General features: G+C 48.3%; 2 protein-coding genes across 2 annotated transcripts in view; both read right to left on the bottom strand.

Moving 5' to 3' along the window:
* LOC136570838 (zinc finger protein 271-like) overlaps nt 1–20,783 on the bottom strand; it is a 430,233-nt gene that overhangs the window by 133,621 nt on the left and 275,829 nt on the right. The window lies entirely within an intron of this gene.
* Nucleotides 6,790–20,240, bottom strand: LOC136570835 (TOG array regulator of axonemal microtubules protein 2-like). Its single transcript, XM_066571240.1, has 10 exons — nt 20,162–20,240; nt 18,725–18,831; nt 17,752–17,987; nt 16,079–16,231; nt 14,797–14,914; nt 13,734–13,837; nt 11,755–11,959; nt 10,364–10,580; nt 9,188–9,274; nt 6,790–7,025 (listed from the first exon to the last, which is right to left on the bottom strand). Exons 1-10 carry the CDS (start codon nt 20,238–20,240, stop codon nt 6,790–6,792), a joined length of 1,542 nt encoding a protein of 513 aa, XP_066427337.1.

Genomic DNA, 20,783 nt, shown 5'->3' with positions numbered 1-20,783 from the left:
CTGTAATTAGTCCCTGGAGAGGCTTTGTCAGTAACAACACTCAGTGGGGCTCATTCATGCCTCAGGGTACTATTTCAGTTATTTTAAGGTACCTGGTGTTTCCCTTTTGATACAGACTCTGGGAGAGGTCTGTGCAATCATGGCCCCAATTATCTGCTTTAAGGAGTCCCTTGAGGGCTTTGTACTGACACTCAGTGGGGCTCATTAATACTTTGAGATACTCAAGATTTTTAAGGTACTTTGTGTGGAGGCTGGAGAACTGGCCAAGGAAAAGCCTGCTGTACTCCCCTGGAGGACCAACCCCTAAGCCATAACCTCTGGTTAGGGAGAGCAAAAAGATCACCCCCAAAATCCTTTGTTGCTTTATGTTGATCCCTTGCAACGCCTTGGTCCTTCCCCTTTGCTCTGCCCCTGTGCCCTGATCCCATTCACTCTAGTGTTCTGTCCTGCCCTTCGAGATCCCAATATAAAGCCCTGCTTTCCCTGCCTGAGTGGCTTTTTGTCCCTGGACCCTTTTGAGGCTGAAGCTCAGGAAAGGTTCTCCTTGGAACCCCACACCAAGACCCCGTCTTTCCTCCTGCGTTGCCGGGATCACAGAAGAGCTGAAATCACTCGGCATGAGCACAGACATTGCCTGTGCCCCGAGGTGTCTTCTTCCAGAAGTTTCTTCGGGAAGGTTGCAGCGCTCTGAGCACCACCTGCCACAACCTGTGCCGCCCAACGTGCGGCCTCTGCAAAGAGATCCCTGAAGAAGTGTCTCCTGCAGCCTCCCACTGCAGGACAAAAGTCGCTGTTGGCGCAGCCGCTTTCCCCAGGATAAGCCCTCACATTTTAGTGGGGGCTGTCCAAAGGGCGACCGGGACCCTCCGAAGACTGAAGAGGCCGAAGAGCTCCCGGAGTAGCGGAGGCCAATTGAGGGGCTGAGCACCTGCCCAGCAGATTTTCATTGACCCAATGGGCAATGGCCCAAAGAGCAACTGTAAGTTATATATATATATATATATATATATATATGAGGGTCTTCTGTTTTTTCATTTTCCTTTTTCTGCTGGGTGTGGGAACAAAGTCTGAGGATGGGCAACAACCTTAGTCACCCTAAGCTGAGTCCTCCTCAAAGACACATCTATTCCAAGGTTGTGGGTGCCCTTGTTGATTGGAGAATTTGTTTTTCTAAGGGAAATTGGAAAGCTTTTGTTCATTTTCTTTCCAAATACTTTGTGAATGTTATGAGGGAATTGGTTTTATTGCTTGAGTTTTGGATGTGGTTGGGATCAAGTTATTTGGTTTACAAATGGAGGGAAATTTTAAAGTGAAGAGGTTTTATCCTCTTTTCCATTTATCCTTATTTTCATTCTATTTATGATTCAGTTAAAAAATCGGGGGAAAATTCAGGAAAAGTTTTTGGTCCCCAGTTCAAAACCACTTCCCCTTCTTCCTGTCCCCATGTACCCAAAACCCTTCCTCACCTGAGGGGCAATGGGCAGGCAGTCGTTGTCACTTGGCCCAGGGTTGCTATCGATCCCCTGACGCCTCCCGATCCCCTCTCTCCCTTTGCCTGGACAGCAAAGCATCTGCTGCCCTGGACCTTCCCCTCATCCTCCCTCCTGTGCCCCTTTACCCACTTCCCCCTCCTGTCGATTCCCCACAAAACAGTGCCAGCAACGTATCCAGCCCCACCATTTTGTTGCCTCCATTTCCAAGTTTTCCCACCCTTACACCCCAAAGTGGCCACCTCCCCACCTCTCCTCCTCCCTTTTCTGTGCCCTCCATTGCACTCGTCTCCCCCCTTCCCCCCATGTTGATGGGTGTAACCACACCAGGACCCCCCCCATTGGTCAGGAATCCCCTCCCCATCGTGGACCCCGTTGCAGTTGTGTATAAACAGGGGAGAAGGACAACATCACCCAGCTCCTGGGACCCCATCCCCTGCAGGGACACCTCCTCAGCAGAATGTCCCCGGGTTGTCCAGAGCCGTGCCCCTGCCCCAGGTGGGGATGGCGTGCTGGCGGGGTGCCCTGCTGCTGCACAGACCTGCAGGGACAGCCCCTGCCAGTGCCCGTCACCAGCGGAGCACACTGCCCCTGGAGCAGGCAGGTTGGAGCTGGGAGACATCCTGCCCCGTTTGGGATTTCAGGAGGCAGCACCCACTCGGGGTCACAGGCCCATGGACATCAACACTGGTGAAGGAAAGATCTAATGTTAAAAACATCATCCAGGCAATGCTCTTTTGACAAGTTCTGCCCTGAGTTTTCCTTAAGAAGATCTGAAACATTCAATGTCACCAGCAAAAGCTCCTGCAATGGCTGCAGGCCAGCAGAGCAGGGCTGTCAGCTGTGAAACAAGTGCTGCCACAAGCAGCAGCTCCCCCAGGGCAGCAAATCAAGAGCTGGGAAGGAGCTGATCTGAAGGCCAAACCTCCTTAGCTCCTTCTGAAAGAGCAGGAACAGTTCCTCATTCCAATGAGGTGGAATGCTGGGCACCACAGCTCCAGGTGAGGACTGGACACAAGTTTGCTCCCACTGAGTGCTGTGATCGGTTCTGCAGGAGCTCTGGGCTCCTGTGCTTGCCAGGCACAATGAGGAGAGAAGAAGCCAAGTGCACTGATGTGAGAAAAGGGATTTGTAGAAAGTTTTCAGGGCCTCATAGAAGGCCCACACAGTATGAATCTGTTTATAAACCTTGAGACAAGAAATGCTAACTTAAAAATGCCATGGAATAGGACAGATATTGTTGAGAGAGGAAAGGAGCTGGAAAAAAGTTTCAAAAGATGGCCTTGCAAATAAGACTTTGGAAAAATAGAGCTATGAAAGAGGCATTGTAGTGGGACCCACAAGGGGTAGTTTCAAATAATTGGCTTTAAGGCATCTACAACATGGCATGGCAAAAGTCTGATAGACCAAGAAACACTTATAATGTATTGTAATTAGGAAATAGTCGGCTTCTGATTGTGATGGTGTGAATTATAACATCTGTATTGTCTCACCCTTCTCATGAGACTGAAAATGGAATAAAGGTTTTTAAAACACCTCTCAGTGTCCCCATCTCTAGGTCAAGAAAAGAGTATTATCCAACACACTGACACACCTTTGCCTCGAGCACAACCCAGCCTGGACCAAACACACTGAAAGGTTTCCCCTTTGGGCCATGACTCGAAACGTCAGGTCTGCTGTTTGACAACTCAGGTTGGTTTGGTGTCAAGGAGTTTCCCTCAGAAATACTGGGTTTGTCTTCCTCTGTGCCTTCCCCTCAGCAGCCTTGGGGATGCTCCTGTGTGAAGCCATCTGTCTCACACAGTTTGAGACAACTTAAAACAGGATATTGTGCAATAAGTCATCTCCTCTAAAGTGTTCCAACAATCCCTTTCCAGCAATAGGAAATTATTACTAATAGATGAAAGTGGAAAAACCCCAGCAGTTTATTAACAAACAGAATCCCCCCATGACACGCGTTACAAGAAGGCGCCAGGTTCTCTCTCGGCAAGAACAGGAGCTGTCACGGAGCAGTTCCAGCAGCTGATGGAAGTTCGGTGGCTCATCCGGCGTCGACTTTCTCCCATGGCAGAGCTCCATGGAACGGTCAGGGCAGGGGAAGCAGCTGGGCTGGAGCCCCTCGCTGTCTTTTCTCCCCGGCGTGGCTCAGCTCACAGACTCTCGGGCTGGGAGCGGGGCCGCTCCGCTTCTGCCGGCACCATGTCCCTGGGCTTGGACAAACAGTTTTCTGCCAGGAGAGCCCTGCACACTGCTCCACAGATCTCCCAGAAAGGCCCAAACCAACTCCAAACACTCTGTCTGCAGCAGCTTTTCACAAAGGCCTGCAGAAATCCAGGACAGCTGCAAGTGAGTGTCGCAAGGCTCTTGTCTTGTTCCTGACAGCAGAATTCTTGATGATCTGATGCAATTTTATTCAAATGTAACAAGAGAGCTGAGATATTTTGTTAAAATATTTCATGAAGAGTAACAAGCCTTGGGAGCATGAGGTACAGGACTGACGTGCGAAAGCATGAGCATATCCTCCAAGGTGGCCAGTTTAATTGTCCATTTTATTACTCTTGTACTTATTCCACACTAATATGGAAAACCAAGCTTTTCTTGGAGGCAAAACAGGCATGGGATACACTACAGTCCCTCGCAGGCTCACCAGGGCTGGCAGTGACAAAGCAGGCAGTCTGCTTCATTGTGAACCACTACAGAGCTACATCCCAATCTGGTTTAAGTAGCGTGGTATTATTAAGAGCTCCTTTTCTGCATGAGATACAAAAAGGAGATCCCAAATGATCTTCATGCAAGCATGCAGTCAAGAACTGGTCCTGCTATGCTAATGAAGCGTTTGCTTTGGCAATTACACTCTTCCCATTCATCTTTGGATGCAGACACTTCAGGTTCTCCCCTACACCCCTGCAAGGCTGGCAGTCGCTGGTTCCCATTTCCTGTTCTTCCCTAGAGATGGTGCAGTGGCTGCTTTGAGACAAAAAGCCCTGAGATCTGGACAGCTTGAAGGAGCATGAAATGCTAATTAAGCGCTCATATTGGTAATACCCAGGTCTGCACTGCCCAGTGCTCTGAAGCCGCAGCAGCAGCAGGACCATGCATCATTCCTGCTGGTGGATGTTCATGTTTCTGGTGTGCAAGAGCAATGGCTTTGAGGAGGAACAAAAATGCCCCTCTTCAAACAGTGGGTGTGCAAGGAGATGTGAAGTTTCACAGCCTTTTCTAGGATATTTCAGAATGATCTAAGAGAATATTGTGGCATGGAGTAGGTCCCTAATTTTGTCTCCAGAGAAATCCCCAAAGGGCACATTCACTCTGCTGCTGATGGCAACCCCATAAGCTCATGGACCCGTTTTCCCTGCAACATGCCACCCTGCCTGGGCTTTACTAGGCCAGGACTAGACCCAGAGCTCAGCAAACACCTGCAGCCAGGTGACATTGTGTGACATCAGAAGCTGGCAACCATGAGGACTTTACTGTCAAAAGGTTACAGTTTGCACTGGGCCCAGAAGTGTTTTTCCCTAAGGCAAAGCAAATTGAAATGAAATGTGAAGTTTAAAAGCTTCAAATGATTATGAAAGGAAACTGCAGAATAATTTCTGGAAGGGCAGCATTGTCAATGACCATGCAGCCCACCAAGAGCTGGAGCTGAATCCAGAATTGCTTCTTCCAGCTGTGCAGGAATTCATTACACTGGCAAGCACTGGTCCATGGGAACAAATGATCCCCAGGCTCTGGGCTGAATGGCACCCAGGCTGCAGTACAGATTGGAGGAACCCTTGTCACTTGTTATTGGCCTCCCAGTGCACGCATCCTTCTGCAAACAAGGTGCAAACAACACAGCTGGACTGCTGTCCTGGGTAAATATACATACAGGTGACTCTGCCAAAGCCATGCATCATTTCCCAGGGAAAGACATGACCTCTTCTTACCTATGGAATTGTGATTGAAGACACCTGTGAGCCAGATCTGTGGGAGATTGCAAAGGAGCAAAGCTTTGGCATTTGGGCACACTTCTCTTGGTTTCTTTGCTCAGGCCTTTGGTGAGCCCAGAACACACCTAGGTAGAAAACCTTTGACTAGACAGGATCTTTTGGATCCATTGTCCCCCAAACAGGTCAACAGGGGACCCTGTTGTAATGCCAAGTAACAAAGAGCAGCACAAATGACACAAAGAAAACATGGCCAAAGAGGAAGAGGAGAGGCCCAATGAGGAAAGGATGTGGTGAGACACTGGCACATTGAGTGAACTGCACTCCCATAATCTCTCGGCTAGCAGGTCCTGGTCTCACATACTCCTTTTGGTTTATTTAAATTTTATTTATTTATTTATTTACTTTTTTTCATCATCAAAAGAAAATATATACAATTAAAAATATGTCAGCAATTTTTGAAGACAGAATCAAAACACATTAATTCAAAACTACATCTAAAGATCAGAACATATGTACAGCTGTAACTATGAAGCCTAAGGCATCAATCCTGTTCTACAAACACTCTTCATACAGGTGGCAGCTTCTTCCTGAGCTTGGAGGAAAGAGAGCTCTTCTGGACGGGAGGCGAGGACTTTGTGGGTGAGGGAACATCGGAAGTGTACAGAGAAAACTTCTCGGTAAGACTGTAACCAGCCAGATCTGCAAAATGGAGACACAAAGTTTAACAGAGGCCACCATGCAAACCTAAAGCAGCTGCAGCTCCATATTTCATGGGACACATTTCCTAGAAATGTCTAAACAGCTGCACAGGGAAACATGCTCCTGCTGGCAGACACTTGAGGCAGGCCAGGGCAAAACCCTGAGCCACTTGCCCAGAGCTAGCACAGGCACAGCCTGGCCTCTGGGCTGCCCTGGGACAGCAGGGAGCCCAGAGCCCTGTGCTCTCCAGGAATGGCTCAGCTGCACATGCACCCTCCTGCTCCTCTGCCTGCCCCACAGCTCAGCAGCCCTACAGCTCCAGGGGCACTGGCAGCAGCACAGCTCCTTGCAGGGGCACATGCAGGGCACAGCTGTTCCCTGGCAATGTGCACAGCCTCTCTGCGCTGCCACAAGACCCTTCCTCCCAACAGAGACTGGCCCAGCTCCCCCCTCACCTCTGTGTGAGGCTGAGCCATGGTTCCCTTCACCTTGTCCTCCATCTGGAGCTGCTCCAGGCCCCCCATGCCATGACTAGGAAGGGCAATGGAGAGAGCAGGGGCAGATGCAAACCCTTCCTCTGGATTTGGTCATTTTTGGCACAGCTGAAAAGGCAAATCCAGAGGTGTCCAACTCAGCGCTTCCTCAGCTTTCTGGAGAACATCTCGCCCTCACCAGCCCAGCATTTTGGAGAGGTTTTCCTGCACGTGTGCAGGCTTGCTGGCAGCACATTTCTTCAGCTGGGTGCCCATCACCTTGTAGAGGGCAGAGGCAAGCTTGGTGGCCACGGTGCGGACATTGGCGCTCCGCACGGGCAGCGCCTTGTTCTCCAGGAAGGACCAGAGCACGGGCAGGGCGTCGCGCTGGACGACTGCAGGGCTCCTGGCATGGACCCACTGCACAAGCACTGCCGGGACAGAGACACAGCTCCTTAGCCACAACCTCAATGCAAACAAGGATCTACCTCTGCTTTTGCTTCTGGCAAGCCTCTCTGGCCAAGATCAGCAAAACAGCACACAGAGCCCCTTGATCCAGAAACGGGCAAAGCAGCTGATCATCCTGGAAACAGAACCACCAACCCCTCAGGACTAATTGCTCCAACCAGAGCCTTGTCCCTGTGGCAGACTTTGCACCTTTACTAAATTATTTCACAATCTCTTTCTGCATGAACAATGAATGAAATGTCCAACTGCCATCTATTTCCATTAAGAAATTTTCTAAACCCACACTGCAGATTTGGAAATGCACCATAGAGAGGAAATGGAGAGATTTCTAATAAAAGGGAAGATTCTATTTTTGTACCTTTGATGTCAAGAGCCAAATGCCTAATCTGGCTCTTCCCTTTGCTCAGTGGCACACGGCAAAGGGCAGGATTAGAACACACCTCAGAACTCCAGCCCACCAGAGATGGCTGCTGCCTGACAGCTGGATGAGAAACATCAGTGACCAGCTGGTGTCTTTGGCAGAATGCTTTTGGGGCTTCCTACAAAGAGCTGTTTCAAACCTCAGGGTGTCTTAGAGAATTACCCAGACCCCATTGCCGTGGCATTTGGGCATCTCCACATTTTAATGCCACTTCCCCTCACAATGTTAATGGCATTTTTTCTTATAATGTCCACTGAAATAGGGGCATAGAGAAAGAAAAATGCTACACAGGGGACTGAAATGTAGCCAAAACACGAGTGTTTTCTCATATTGTCTCTGAAATCTCTCTGCCCGTTTTCTGAACTGAACTGTATCAAACACAGACAAAAAGTTACTACCAACAGGCTTCTTGCATGGCAGATTTGGCTGAGAGATCAAAACCTGAAATGCTCTGGAGACCATTCTTATTTCCTGATCAGACAAAATGTTATCTAGCAGCCATTTAATATTCTGCGGTGGAAGAGACTTTATTTTCTCAATGCTGTTAATCCACCAGCAGTCATCAACATTGAAAGAGCTCCTGCAAGTACCCAAAACCAATTCTGCTAAGCAGGAAAGGGTTATGGTACCCATTTTAAAATGGGAATTCATTTGAGTTTAAATGCAATTAAAGACATTGGTGACTACTGAACGTGAGGAACAGCTGTCTGTTCCTACTAAATCTCAGAGAGGACATCTGCTTTTCCTAAAGTAGTCCTAATTTATGGTTAATTGCTTTATTTGAAAAAGAGATCAAAAGAACTGCTAAACTAAATTCCCTATTGCTGGAGATCTACTTTATTCAAATGCTCTTTAAAGGGCCTTTGACATTTCCAATTGCTGAACATGCCCTTTTGAGATTCCTAATGAAGACACAAAGTGTATTAAACCTTGCATTCAAAGATGCTGGCATCATTAGCAGTGGATTTAGCCCCAGGTAAAGCAAGGCTATCAATCATCTTCTCTTCTATATATTGAGATTATCCTTTTTCCATTCCTTGGCTATTGCTGACATAGCAAGCTCCTCTGAGGAATCAATTATCAGCTGCATTTGTAGCATTTTGGACAGCGCTGGCACAGGCAGACACTGTTTGCACACCCTGAAAGGCTCAGTCCAAGGCCACTTGGACAGCACAGGCAGGGAGCCTCAGCCCTCTGCTTCTGTCCCTGTGCCCCAGAGGCTGCCTTGCACTAAACCCGTGCCTCTGATGCCTCTGTTGAGTTTTGACCTAAGCTGTGACCCCCAGGCTCTGCACGGTTCAGCCTCAAAACTTTCCAAGAGAAAAGCAAGAATTCCGTGAGGACAAAACAAACTGATGCCCGGAAAGAGCATTTGCCACCATTTCCCCTCAAAGATCACAGATGTCCCTGAGCTTCCCAGAGAGCAGCCAGCTGGGGTATTTGTAGCCCCTCCCTTTGCTGGAGGTGGTTCTGAGATGCCCCAGTGAGAGCTCAGCCCGAGGCCGAGCGCTGCCCCCATCTCAGATGCTGCCCAGCTCTGCAGCAGCCAGGGCAAACCTGCCAAATCCACCTGCCTGGGCTATTGGGCAGCAGGGACAAGCTCAGCACCTCCTGATGTGGAGGAGCTGCTCTGCTGTCTGTTCACAGGCATTCCCTGTCAATACTCCCTGGGCAGAGCTCTTGGCTTAGAAGGGAAGGCCATACCTGTGATACGCTCGGTGACATCCAGCAGAGCTTGGCCACTCAGGTGATTCCATTGGTAGCTGAACTCTTTCAGCAGTGACACTTGATCTACAAGGGAAACACACGGTTCTGCTCACTTTTCTCAGGTCATAGAAGAAAGGACAGTGGGGAGGCAAAGGGCAGGGCCAACCCCATTTTATAAAATCAAGTACATTTCTGCTGGGTTTTGAATCCTTTTCTTCATTCCTTCCAGCCTCCTTGGCAGGGTTTTAAATTCCAAAAGAAAAGCTCTCCTTTCACATTTGTAAATGCAAACTTGTCTGCTGTAGCAGGAGCCGTGTTAAAACATTTCACATCAGGGACCTCAAGAGTTCAGTCACATGGAAGCAGTGAAAAGGTTTTGCATCCCAGAGCAAAAAGGAAGAAGCCCATACTTGGGTCACAGAAAGGCACTGAGTCAGGCAGTTCCTGAGTTCACAGAGCAACTGGGGAGGAGAAAGTGCAAACTCCCCTTGAAGACCTGCCTCTTCAACACTCCTTTTTCCAGGCATATTTCCCCAGTGCAGCATTCTCATTCTGTGCAGATGACATAAATCTGTGTGGCAGAGGAATTTAGAGCAGCCCTTGCCTATGTAGTTAATTGCTGTGGCCATCTTGCCCCATGCAAAACAACATGTGGAACAAGGCATCATTGACAGCTGGGTTTATACCTGTTTGTTCTAAAGAAATGAACTTGGTGAATGATAAGTTCCCCTTTGAAAATAGAAGACAAAGAAGAAAAGTGGAAAATAGGCAGCTGATGCCTCTAATGTAGAGCCTTGCAGGTGGCTGCTCTGCAGAAGCTCTGATGGGTCAGTGTCCCTTCATGCCAACAGCAAAGCTGTTCATTTGGGAAGTCAGACAGGGCCTAAGCAAACTCCAAACCCCCTTTGCCTCTGAACTGCAGCAAAGCTGTAGCCCAGGACTTGCTCTTCAGACAAGCAGCACAGAGCCAAGGGCTCCTGGGACTGTTGGGAAATGCTGATCACATTCCAGCCTGTTGGGGATGGTGCATAAGGACTGCAGCTGCACAGCTTCTGGTGGGTGTCAGCTGGAGTGTTCCACAGACAAGAGCAGCTGTCAAGGCACTCAGCGCTCTCTTGTGCAGGAGAGACAGAGACGAAGTTGAGGAGAGTCCCTGCCAGGGCTCAGCCTTACCCAAATGAGCAATGGATTCTTCCAGTGCTTTCACAGCTGCCCCACGAACCCTGGCATCCTTTGAATTCAGGTTCTTTGTTATTCCTTCCACCAAACCAATGATCACCGGGTTCAGGGCATCTTTCAGGGCTCCTGTGATTTCAGCCAGCACGTCCAGCGCCCTCTGCTTCACTTTCTTGTGGCTGTCAGATATTCTCAGGACAAAATAATCAAAAATCTGTGAAGAGAACAAGCAACGTGAAAGCTGGATTCAAATGTCCTTGTTTGAAGAGTGGCTGTAGCAGTCAGCAATGTCAAAGATGAAAGTGATCCTTTCTCTCAGGCCAGCACTCGCTTGCACAATTTCACTGTTTTCCTGTGGGCCACTCACTGGAATGGTGGCCCAACCTCATGCTGGTTGAAAGATTTTCTTCTGTTTTTAGGAGGTTTGGCTGGGGACAGAATAGTTCCTATGGCATTTCTCTCCATCTCTAAATCATTAAATCAATTCCATTTATTAATGCTAAAGACTACCTTTGCTTTGAATGGAAGCAGATGTTTACAATGCCCGGTTTTCTATACAGTTGCCTCAAGTACTGAGGGCAGTTATGACTTTGCCAAAACTATGGCTGGAGGAGATAGAAGTTTTCTTTTGTTTGTCTCAGAGCCTGTGTCTGGAGAAGAGCAGGGCTCTGATCAACTCTTCCAGGATCCAGACCATTTCTCTAAGTAACAAGTGGACTTCTGAAATGTCATGTCCTGTACAGCTCTCATTAGAGCAGGTTCAGTCCCTTGACAGCCTCATTGTCAGGCACCTTTTCCTGGAAAAAGGGAAAAAGCAGCTACTGGGAGGAGAAGGCAGAGATGAGTCCTTCGCTGTTTTCCTCCTTTTCCAAAGAGAAAAAAAGACCGCCAAGAAGGGTGAGCATTGTCTTTACCAAGAGGAATAGGAACAAGGATGGAAATGAGTAGCCAGAGCTGTGCCTGTGTAAGACAAGATGGAGTTCATAGAAATGTTGTTTTTGAAAAAACAACTGGGTCTAAACCAACCCAGCCTGATACTTCTCTTCCCTATGCAAACCCATTTTTGGTCTAGAGAACAATTGCCATGCTTTCAGGGGCTGGATTCCCTTCACTTCACCCAACTGGGAGTAGGAAAGAGCAGCAGTTACACCAGCAGAAAATTCTGCCATCATCTGATGAACAGCATCAATAGGCACCTGCCAGACAAATACAGCTGGACTGAAATAACTTGTCCTGAAGCCTGGACATGAATTACATTTGTCTGGGTAAGAGGGACCAGCATGTCCCAAACAGCCAGGACAGAGTGCCAAGACACACTGAATTAACTTTGCTGCTACAGGCTTAGGAAAGGAGCTAAAGGAAAGGAGCAGTGAAGATACCCTACATACTTGGACAATGTTAGTGGAGATGAGCTGGGGGCTGGTTCTGCACAGGTCTTGGAGGAGTTCCACTCCTTCCATCCTTGTCTGAAACCCCTTGGCTTCCAGGAGATGGTAAAGCTTCTGGAGCAGCTCTGTTTCTTCCACAGCTGGAGGTGACGTGACCTGGGCTTTTGCACGGTGTAGGAGGTGGCCATCAGAGAGAGATTTCACCCTGGAAAATAAAACCAAATGAGGACCTGGTGGTGATAATTATCATAGCATGGCATCCCTGTCGAGGAAATAATTAGCATTGGCTCCATGATTCCAGAAGGCTGAGGCTGATCAATCACTTTATTGTACTGTACTATACTATACTGTACTATACTATACTATACTATACTGAAACTCATCATCCTTACAGACAGTCAGATACAGACAGACCAGATTGGTCAATTGAATCCAAAACACCATCACCAGTGGCCAATTAAGAAATTACCCTTTGGTAAACAAATCTCCATAACACATTCCACATGTTCACAACAAGAGGTGCAGCAAGTGCAGATAAGAATTGTTTCTCATTCTTTTCTCTGATCTTCTCACAGCTTTCCCCAGGACAATGCCTGGGAAAGTTGTGCCTGCTCCTCTCTATGAAGAGAGCTGCAGCCACAGACAATACCTTCAGTTAATTGTGAGCAAAACATCTTGAGCAGCTTTCCCAATTATGTGATTTCAAGCTGGAAAATCATGAGGCTCTGAAGAACAACGTGGACCTCATGACAATCATTATGGCAGACAATCTGCAAGTGACATTCTCAGCACTGCTCACTCAGGAAAACCAAGGATGAGATGCATCTGATCTATCTTCAGATGGCTGCCAGGGCACACAGGTCACATTGCTTTGTGGAGAAAGAGAGACACTACTTCCAAGTTTAAATGCCTCCTCATATGGGAGGTGTGTGTCTTACAATAAGGAAACTCATCACTCTGGAGAAGTGTCTCTACAACCAGGCATGACAATCTGGAAAAGCAGCTCAGATGCATCTGAACAGGTAAACAGGACCATATTTGAAGGATTCAGAAAATCAGTAACAGAGATAAAAACAGAAGCCTGACATGCCAGAACTACACTCACATTTCATTTGCTTCCCTAGAGACTAGATGCACAGCTTAACAACCCCACTGGGAACAATTCTCCTGATCAACCTGTCTCTTCCATGAGCACAGGAAGATGCTAGCTGTGCTACTGAGGCATGTGGCCACTTTCCTGCCACTGCTGAGCAGGACAGAGCTAAACAAATCCCCTCTGCTATCAGAGGAGAACAGGTACAAGTAGCTCTGCCAGTGGCATGAAGAGACAGCAAGGAGCAAATTCCTGTCTTAAATGCTGATTGCAGCACAGGGAGAAATACACCAAACATGCTGTCCATCAAGCAAGTTACATGAAGGACAGGAATATCAAGACAAAAAGTCCACATTCAGACACCTGTTGACTGAAGTTGTTCAGAAATTGCCTTGCTCCTTACTACTCAAACTTGGTACTGTTTGAGGGTAAGAAAACCATGATTCAGCTAGGCCAAACCACATGGATGAGAACTGCATCTTTGTGGAATGGCATCTTGCATCCAGACTGAGATTTCTCATCAAAACACCCATCTGAAAAAGACTCCACTCAGATGGAAAAAAAGCCCTGGTTGAATTTACTTGTCCCAAGTCAGGCAGCAGAAACTTGGCCCTCTCCCAGCCTCCACAGCACTGCCCTTGCCACTGCACTGCATCGTCTGAGCTGCAACCAACGGGTGTCTTTTTGTCTCTCCATTTTTGTGGAAACCCCTCCAGAGAAGTTGTGTTCAGCACAATGCAGAAGTAGACATTTTTTATCCTAGAGCATTTGTAGGGAAAGGAAACAATCTGTGGCACTGGTCATGTCTTCCAGGAAGATTTTCCTGAGGAGGAGACATGTAAAGCTTGTCATGTGCTTTGTCACATCTGACAAAAGTGCTCAGTACCATTTGCTAGAAGACAATGTGGCCTGGGGCTTCTTTGAGCCATCGTTCCTCTCCTTCACTGGCTCCTTGACAGATGGGCCTTCAGCCTTCTGGTTTGCCATGCCCTACAAAGACATAGAGAAACCCCATCCATCTTTAGAATATAAACCAGGAAATTCCCTGTTGAAAACACAAGTTAGAACCAGGATCACTGCTACCAAGGCTTAGGGAAACATTTCCTAACTTACAGATGGAAACAGACCAGAGATTGAGTGATGCCAACTCTTTGTTTTCAACAGCCCAAGGCAGGTTATGGGTGCTACCAGACTGAGCAGCAGTCTAAAATCCCAAATTCCTTCGTCTTGAGCATAAATGGGAATCATGCAAACTGGCAGGCAACGAGTGTTTGTGAAGGAAGCAGCAGAACAAACTGGACTCTTTGGGGGTTGGCCCATTGTGTTGGAAGTTGATTTGGTTCAACACTCACTCTCCCTGTGCCTGCACAAAGGCAGGCTCCCTTCTGTAATGTTGATAAAAAAATAAAATCCCCCCCATCAAACAAACAAAGGATTTTCCACTGGATGCTGCTGAATTCACCAAGCTTCTTCCAGCTCCACAGGGCTTGACAGCAGGGCAGCATTCCCAAAAGACAGACAGTCATTGTAGTAACTAGGATTGACTTGGACATCTTTTGTAAATTTGGAAATTTTCTTGGCACTACTACTTCCAGTGTCCTTTGCAAAGACTGTTATCTTCAGAAGCACAATTCTCACTTAATTGCTTTACAGGGGGCAGAGTAGGGAGAGCATGGTGGGGGTTACTCTTAAATGTAAACCCATTTTCTCCTCTTTCCCTTCCCTCTTTGTGACCAATATTGAAAATATTCAAAACCCCACTTTTTCCCTAATAATATCAGTTCCCTTGTGGCCTGCTGATGAACAGGCTGAGGATCAACAGCTCATTCCCAGGAACAAAATGATTCAGCAGAATAGGAATGAGCTAAAGACAGATTGGGTATGTTTGATCTCATATTAGCAGTGGCAATACTTGCACAAAGGAGACATTTCTCCTGCCAAGCACTTACTTTCTTCTTAATTCTTGTCAGAATATCTTCCAGGTCACGGGGGGAAAGAGATTGTTCCAGAAGCATTTTAAATTGTTGATGAGTGAGCAACATCTTCACCATCTCCTGTCCATAATGCCTAAGGAAGGAAGGAAGGAAGGAAATGAAAAAAAAGTGAACAAACACAGGAAGAGTGTTAACAGAAGAGGCTGATACCTTAAACTCATCAGGTGCAATCCCTGCATGAGAAGGCATTACCTACACAGCAAAGAGGGAGATTTACCTCACTTGACACTGCACAGTGCTGCCAGCTGAACACAAGAGGCAGGAGGAGAATGTGGGGCAACAGAAAAATACCATTTCACTCTGAAACTGGGGGTGTGCTTCTGTGGCATCAAAGGATCCCAGGGAACAAGCAAAACACATCTGCTTTGTTGTCAGAGCCTATTAGCAGTGTCTTGCTGCCATTGCACATTAATTTGCCTTTCTTTAACTGGCAGGGAAGCCAGGACAAAACACCTCATGCATCCTCTTGATTATTCTATACTATGTGTATGCACAGGGGCAGCTAGTTGCTCTGGTGTTCTTGGCAGCTATTCATGGGAATTTCATCACCAAAGGAAGGGGATTTTGGTGGTTTGGGTTGATTTTGCCACTAGGAAACCACAGCTTTCTTCAAGAAGAAATGTGGAGCTCACTGAGCCACAGATAACAGCATTCTAGAAATCTGCAGAACAAGTTTAGAAAGACTGAATATGTTGGCTAAAGACCCCTGAAATATTTCTAGGCAAGTCTGAAGTTAATGAGAAATGGATGTTTGGGATCCTTCAGTGATGAACATTAGCCAACTCTTTGGCTTTGTGTTGTGCACCTAAGGCCAAACAAGACTGTTGGACTGGCTGATCTGAGCTCTTTTGATCTCAGTAAAGAATCCTTCAAGCCACAGGAAAAAGTTGGCAATGCTCCTTTTTGCTGGCCAACCTCAGGTTTCCCAGTACAGCCATTTGCCCAGCCAGCCCAGAGCAGTGGTCACAGCACCAAGGCTGACAGAGCTCAAGAAGTGTTTGGACAAGGCTCTCAAGCACATGGAGTGACTCTTGGGGTCACTGCACATGGCCAGGGGATGGACTCCATGACCCTGATGGGTCCCTTCCAACTCAGCATATTCCATGATTCTGTGACCCTTATTCACACTGTGAGGTAACTTCATATTCCCTTTAGTTTCCACTCTTGTGTGGTTTCACCTTTATAGCCAGACACAAAAGGGTTTTCCTGTTTTCGGAGGTGAAATGAAGATCATTACCTTGTGTCCTTGTGACAGTCCTGAGCAAGCTTCCCTGCCACGTGTGCCAGCCTCTCAGCCCAGGCTGTGCCTGCGAGCTTGGTGACTCCAATTCTCTGCATCAGGGACAGGAGGAGTTGGGCCGCACACTGCCGCACCGGGGCGTGGCCCCTGCTGGGGAGGAGAGAGCAAACCCTGGGCCACAGGGACCAGGAGCAGCAGCAGCACAGGCCTTGGCCAGAGCCTGCTCCCTGCCCTTGCTGGGGGAAGGAGCCTGGGCTCTCCCTGAGCCTTCAGACACCTGCAGAAGGTTCTGTCCTCAGGTAAACACAAAGTTAGCATTGTACACGAGGCCTGCCTGCACGGAAGAGGGAGGAATTCAGTCTCCCTGCACTGTCTGATACTCAATTTCTTTCACAGTATTTACTCGGAGAAAGATTCAAGAAATAGATGACATATGAATAATTTAGAGATTAAGGACAATTGATGCTGACCCATCAGAGGGCACCCAGTACACAGAGCTGCAGCAGGATTGAGGCTCTTTCCACCCATTTATCCTCAAATCTGCAGAACTTTGGAAAACAACAAATGCAGGGAAAACACATTGTGGGCTGTGAAGTTGCAGAATATCCAGCAATGCAGCCTGTTTCTTCTGTGGGACTTGGCAATGGATCCATCTGAATGTTTTACCCTATTCCAAAGCTGAGGAAAGGGTGGCAGGCAGTTTAGCCAGGTTGTCCTGTTCTAGAGAGTGTCTCTTGGGAACTATCAGGCCCAGCACCAACATTTAAGGCAGCATTTGCTTCAACTGTCCCATGGCAGTCAGCCTGTGAAGGTGCCTGTAAAGTGATTCATCATCTCAAGGCTAACATGAAACATCAGTTTGAATAGAAAGTAGAGCTCTAAGGCCAGGACAGTCATACAAGGCTCCTTTGGCCGGAGCTGCACCTGCTGTGCAGGCTGGGCCACACCCAGCAGATTGTCCCCCATGTGCTCCACGCCCCAGCAAGGACCCTCCTCATTTCTCAACTTAATGGCATCATGAGGAGACATGGTTTTCCCAGGGCCTCTGTGGTTAGTGCTGTGAAATACCAAACACTGCTCACAGCTGCAATTGCAATTGTCCCTCTTCCCACAAAAGCACAAGGCTCTATCCTTGGCCTTTGCAGGCACTTTCACTTCCCCACTGATCACCACATCTAGGAAAATCTGACAGGCTGGGAGAACTCTAGGAAGCAGCGGGAAGCTGTGTCAGAGGAGCTTTAGTTTGGATATCAGGAAAAAGGGTTTTTCACCCAGAGTGGTTGGGCACTGGAACAGGCTCCCCAGGGCAGTGGTCACAGCACCAAGCCTGACAGGGTTGAAGAAGCATTTGGACAACAATCTCAGGCACTTGGTGTGACCCTTGGGCTGTTCTGGGCAAGGCCAGGAGCTGGACTCGATGGTCCTGATGGGCCCCTTCCAACTCCCCATATTCTACAGTTCTGTGATTCTGAGAACTAATAGGCTGCAGGAGGGCAGAAATAGGTGACAAGAGGAAAGAAGTGAGGTTGGTCAGAGAATCAAGTCACTGAGTCCACACAAGATGCAGGATACAGGACCCTTCCCTCCCACCATTCCCATTCTCTGTCTCATCCCTTCTCCCTCCCACGCACACGAAGGTGAAGAACATCACTAAAAGAAGAAGAACCTACTTGACTCCCATGTCCATGAGAGCAGTCATTGCTCGTGCAGGAGTCACATTCTCCACCATGATCCCCAGGGTCTGACTGGCTGCTTTCTGCACAAATTCTGGGGAGTTGGACACCATCTGGAGAAGGACCCGAGCAACCTCATCCACCTCAGAGTCCATGTCCTTCTTCAAGGTCACAAAGAGCTCTCCCAGAGTGACAATGGCGGAGTAGGACACCTTGGAACGGAGGTTGGTCACCTGGGGAAATCATGAGGGGAAACATAAGAATCACATTGGAAAGAAAACCAGTTGCCTTCAACAGAAGTCCCAGGAAATGACAACACATCCCACTGTGTCCAGAGGAACATACAAGTACCAGAAGAGCAGGAGAGCACAAGCACAGAAAGGCACTTACTCTGGCACCAATTTCTGGCCTCAGACCTGCTCACTGCAGGCCATAAATAAAAATTTCATTAAGTGTTCTACTTGACCCTTCCAAAATGTCCACAGCTTTGATTTTAGGCCCTTTTACTGGAAAATTAAAGCAAGAGCTGCTTTCAAATCATAAAGGCACAAGTGATAAAGATAAAAGAGTCAGGTGCTCCTGTTCAAAAAAGCAACACCAGCAGTTGAAGCACTCAGCCAGGAAACAGAAAACACAGGCTCAGGTCTACAGACTCATTTGCAGTGTTGAATTACAACTTGGGCAGAGATTGGGACTCTGGCAAATAACAGCATTAGTGTCTCAGTTTCTGCATTTGCACATTGCATTATAAAGGCACCACACTCAAAGATGAGTGTCAGATACCTGACCTGCCAGTAAATACAGCTGCATGTGCCCACAGATCCTGCAGATAGCTGGGAGACATTGGAAATTTCAGGTCTAAAACCAGAAATGAAGGCAGACCCTGAGCACACATGGAGATGAACAAGCTCATCCCTACTCTACACACTGTGTATGAAGTGTGGGGGACAATTCAGAGCAATGTTCTCACCTCGCTGGTAAGTGCCAAGCAAACCTCACAAAGTCTACAAAGCAGGACCTCTGAATGGGACCCAGCCAGGTGTTGGATGCTGAAGAGTCCCTTCTCCTTCAGCTCCCTGAAAGGCAGAAGATTGATTTTTCTCTCCACCAAGGCAGCAGCCTCTGAAATGACCAAGCTGGCAGCTCAGTTGAACAATGGGAGGAGCTTTTCAAGGAGTATTTCATGAAATCGGGGAACGCGTTGCCCCAGGATGCTGTGGCTGTCAAAAGCATTCACAAACCCAAGAGGCAAAGAGAGGGGTTTCAGAGTGGCCATTTAAGAAGACAGCCTTTCTGAAATCTCTGGCCCATGAGGCCCCTCTGTCACTGCTTCCTAGAAGCTGTGAGACCGGGCCATGCTGCTGTTTCTTGTCACCTCCCTGTACCTGTCCCTGAGACACAGTGCCACCGGGCTGTTATTGGGGCATTTTCCTTCTTTGTCAGCCCCAGCAGGCATTCAGCAGGGAGAGTCTGCACTGCCACTCTGGAGCTGAGTTTCCACTCTACAATCTCGGCCTCTCTGTCACCCCCTCCACTCCACCTCACACATTCCCCAAAAAAGCAGCAGGATGTCTGCTGGGACTGCCTCAGCCTGCAGGAAGGCCAAGTGGGTCCTGGCCTCTCCTGACCCACAGCACAGCTTTCTTTCATCCCAGCATGGAAATACAGAAATTGTATTATCACATCACACAGAGGGCCAGGAGCTTTTTATTTTGGCTGCAAGTGTCCACAGGGCATTGGGGAAGAGGAGAAAAAGAGTGTTTTGCAGCAAGCAACCTGGCTACTCAGGCAGGATGGTAGGAAAAGTGTCTGGAAGCTGCTTTTTAGGACTTTGGTTGTTCTGCTGAAGCCTCTGACAGAGCCGATGGGCAGATCCCAGAGCTGTGGAGAGTTCCTGGGAAATTTGTCCTTGGATATGTCTACGAATGCTCTCCCAGCCATGAACTGCCATCTGTGTCCTGTCCATATGTCACTGCCTTGACTGTTGAGTGTCTGAGGTGCCTCTTGAGGCTGCTATGGACCTCCTTCACCAAGGAATGGATTGTGATACAACATCCCTTTCTGCTTATGTTTGGGCACTGACAGAGCCTGGACCCCTCTGGCTGAGCTTGGGCTCTCGCCAAGCAAGATTGCAAATGAGAGCAGCTCATGGTCCTCAGCTCCTCCCTCCTGCTGTGACAGACAGACATGGCCATGGGGACAGAATGGAGCTGCCCCATCTGCCAGGTCACTAAGAAGGATGTGAATTTTTCTCTGCCCTGTCACCACCAGTTCTGCCTGGGCTGCATCCTGCAGTGGGCAAAGAGAAATCCAGCGTGCCCACTCTGCAGAAGAATGATAGAAGCTGTCAGGTTTTCTGAGTCGGATGAACAGGACTACATACAATTTGCCATCAGCTCCCCCAAACAATTGCTAGAGTCCAGCAGGGAGAGAGCCTGGCCACCTTGCTGAAAACAGCCCCCAAGACCCTGAGATGGCTGCTCCATCTTTCCCACGGGGAACACTGTCCCCAGCTGATCAGGGGCCTGCAGGACCAGAGCCTGTGGATGGCCTCCTGCCCAAGGTGTGCGCCGAATTTTTCAAATAACAATGTCATCTACTGGACCAAAGGTGGCCCTGGCTGCACCAGAAGCTGGAGGGAATATGCCAGCACCAGAGATGGCTGGTTAAAGAATTCATAGAGCAGCATCCTGCACGCCCTCTGTGCCTATGTTCAAGTTGCCAAAATCTTGGTGCCAGTACTGCAGCTTCTCCTCTGTAGCAATCTGAATTGCTGCTAGCATAGTCCAGGGTAAAGAAGCAAAAAGGACCTTTGCATCATCTCCACAGATGTTTTATTCAGCTGTGCAGGGAGATGTTCAGGTCCCAGCACCCACACACAGAGGGTCTCACTTTGTCTCCACAGGGGCCTGGGGCTGACCCTGATCTCAGGGCAGTACAAAGATAAGGGGGCCAGTCAGGGAATAGGGAAGGTGTGGCTCAGGAACACAGGAGCAGACACAGGAACAGGGGAAGGAGCCAATGGGCTC

This window comes from Molothrus aeneus, unplaced genomic scaffold, assembly GCF_037042795.1.
Source record: "Molothrus aeneus isolate 106 unplaced genomic scaffold, BPBGC_Maene_1.0 scaffold_40, whole genome shotgun sequence".
Lineage (NCBI taxonomy): Eukaryota > Metazoa > Chordata > Aves > Passeriformes > Icteridae > Molothrus > Molothrus aeneus.
This window is presented reverse-complemented; position numbering and strand designations above follow the sequence as displayed.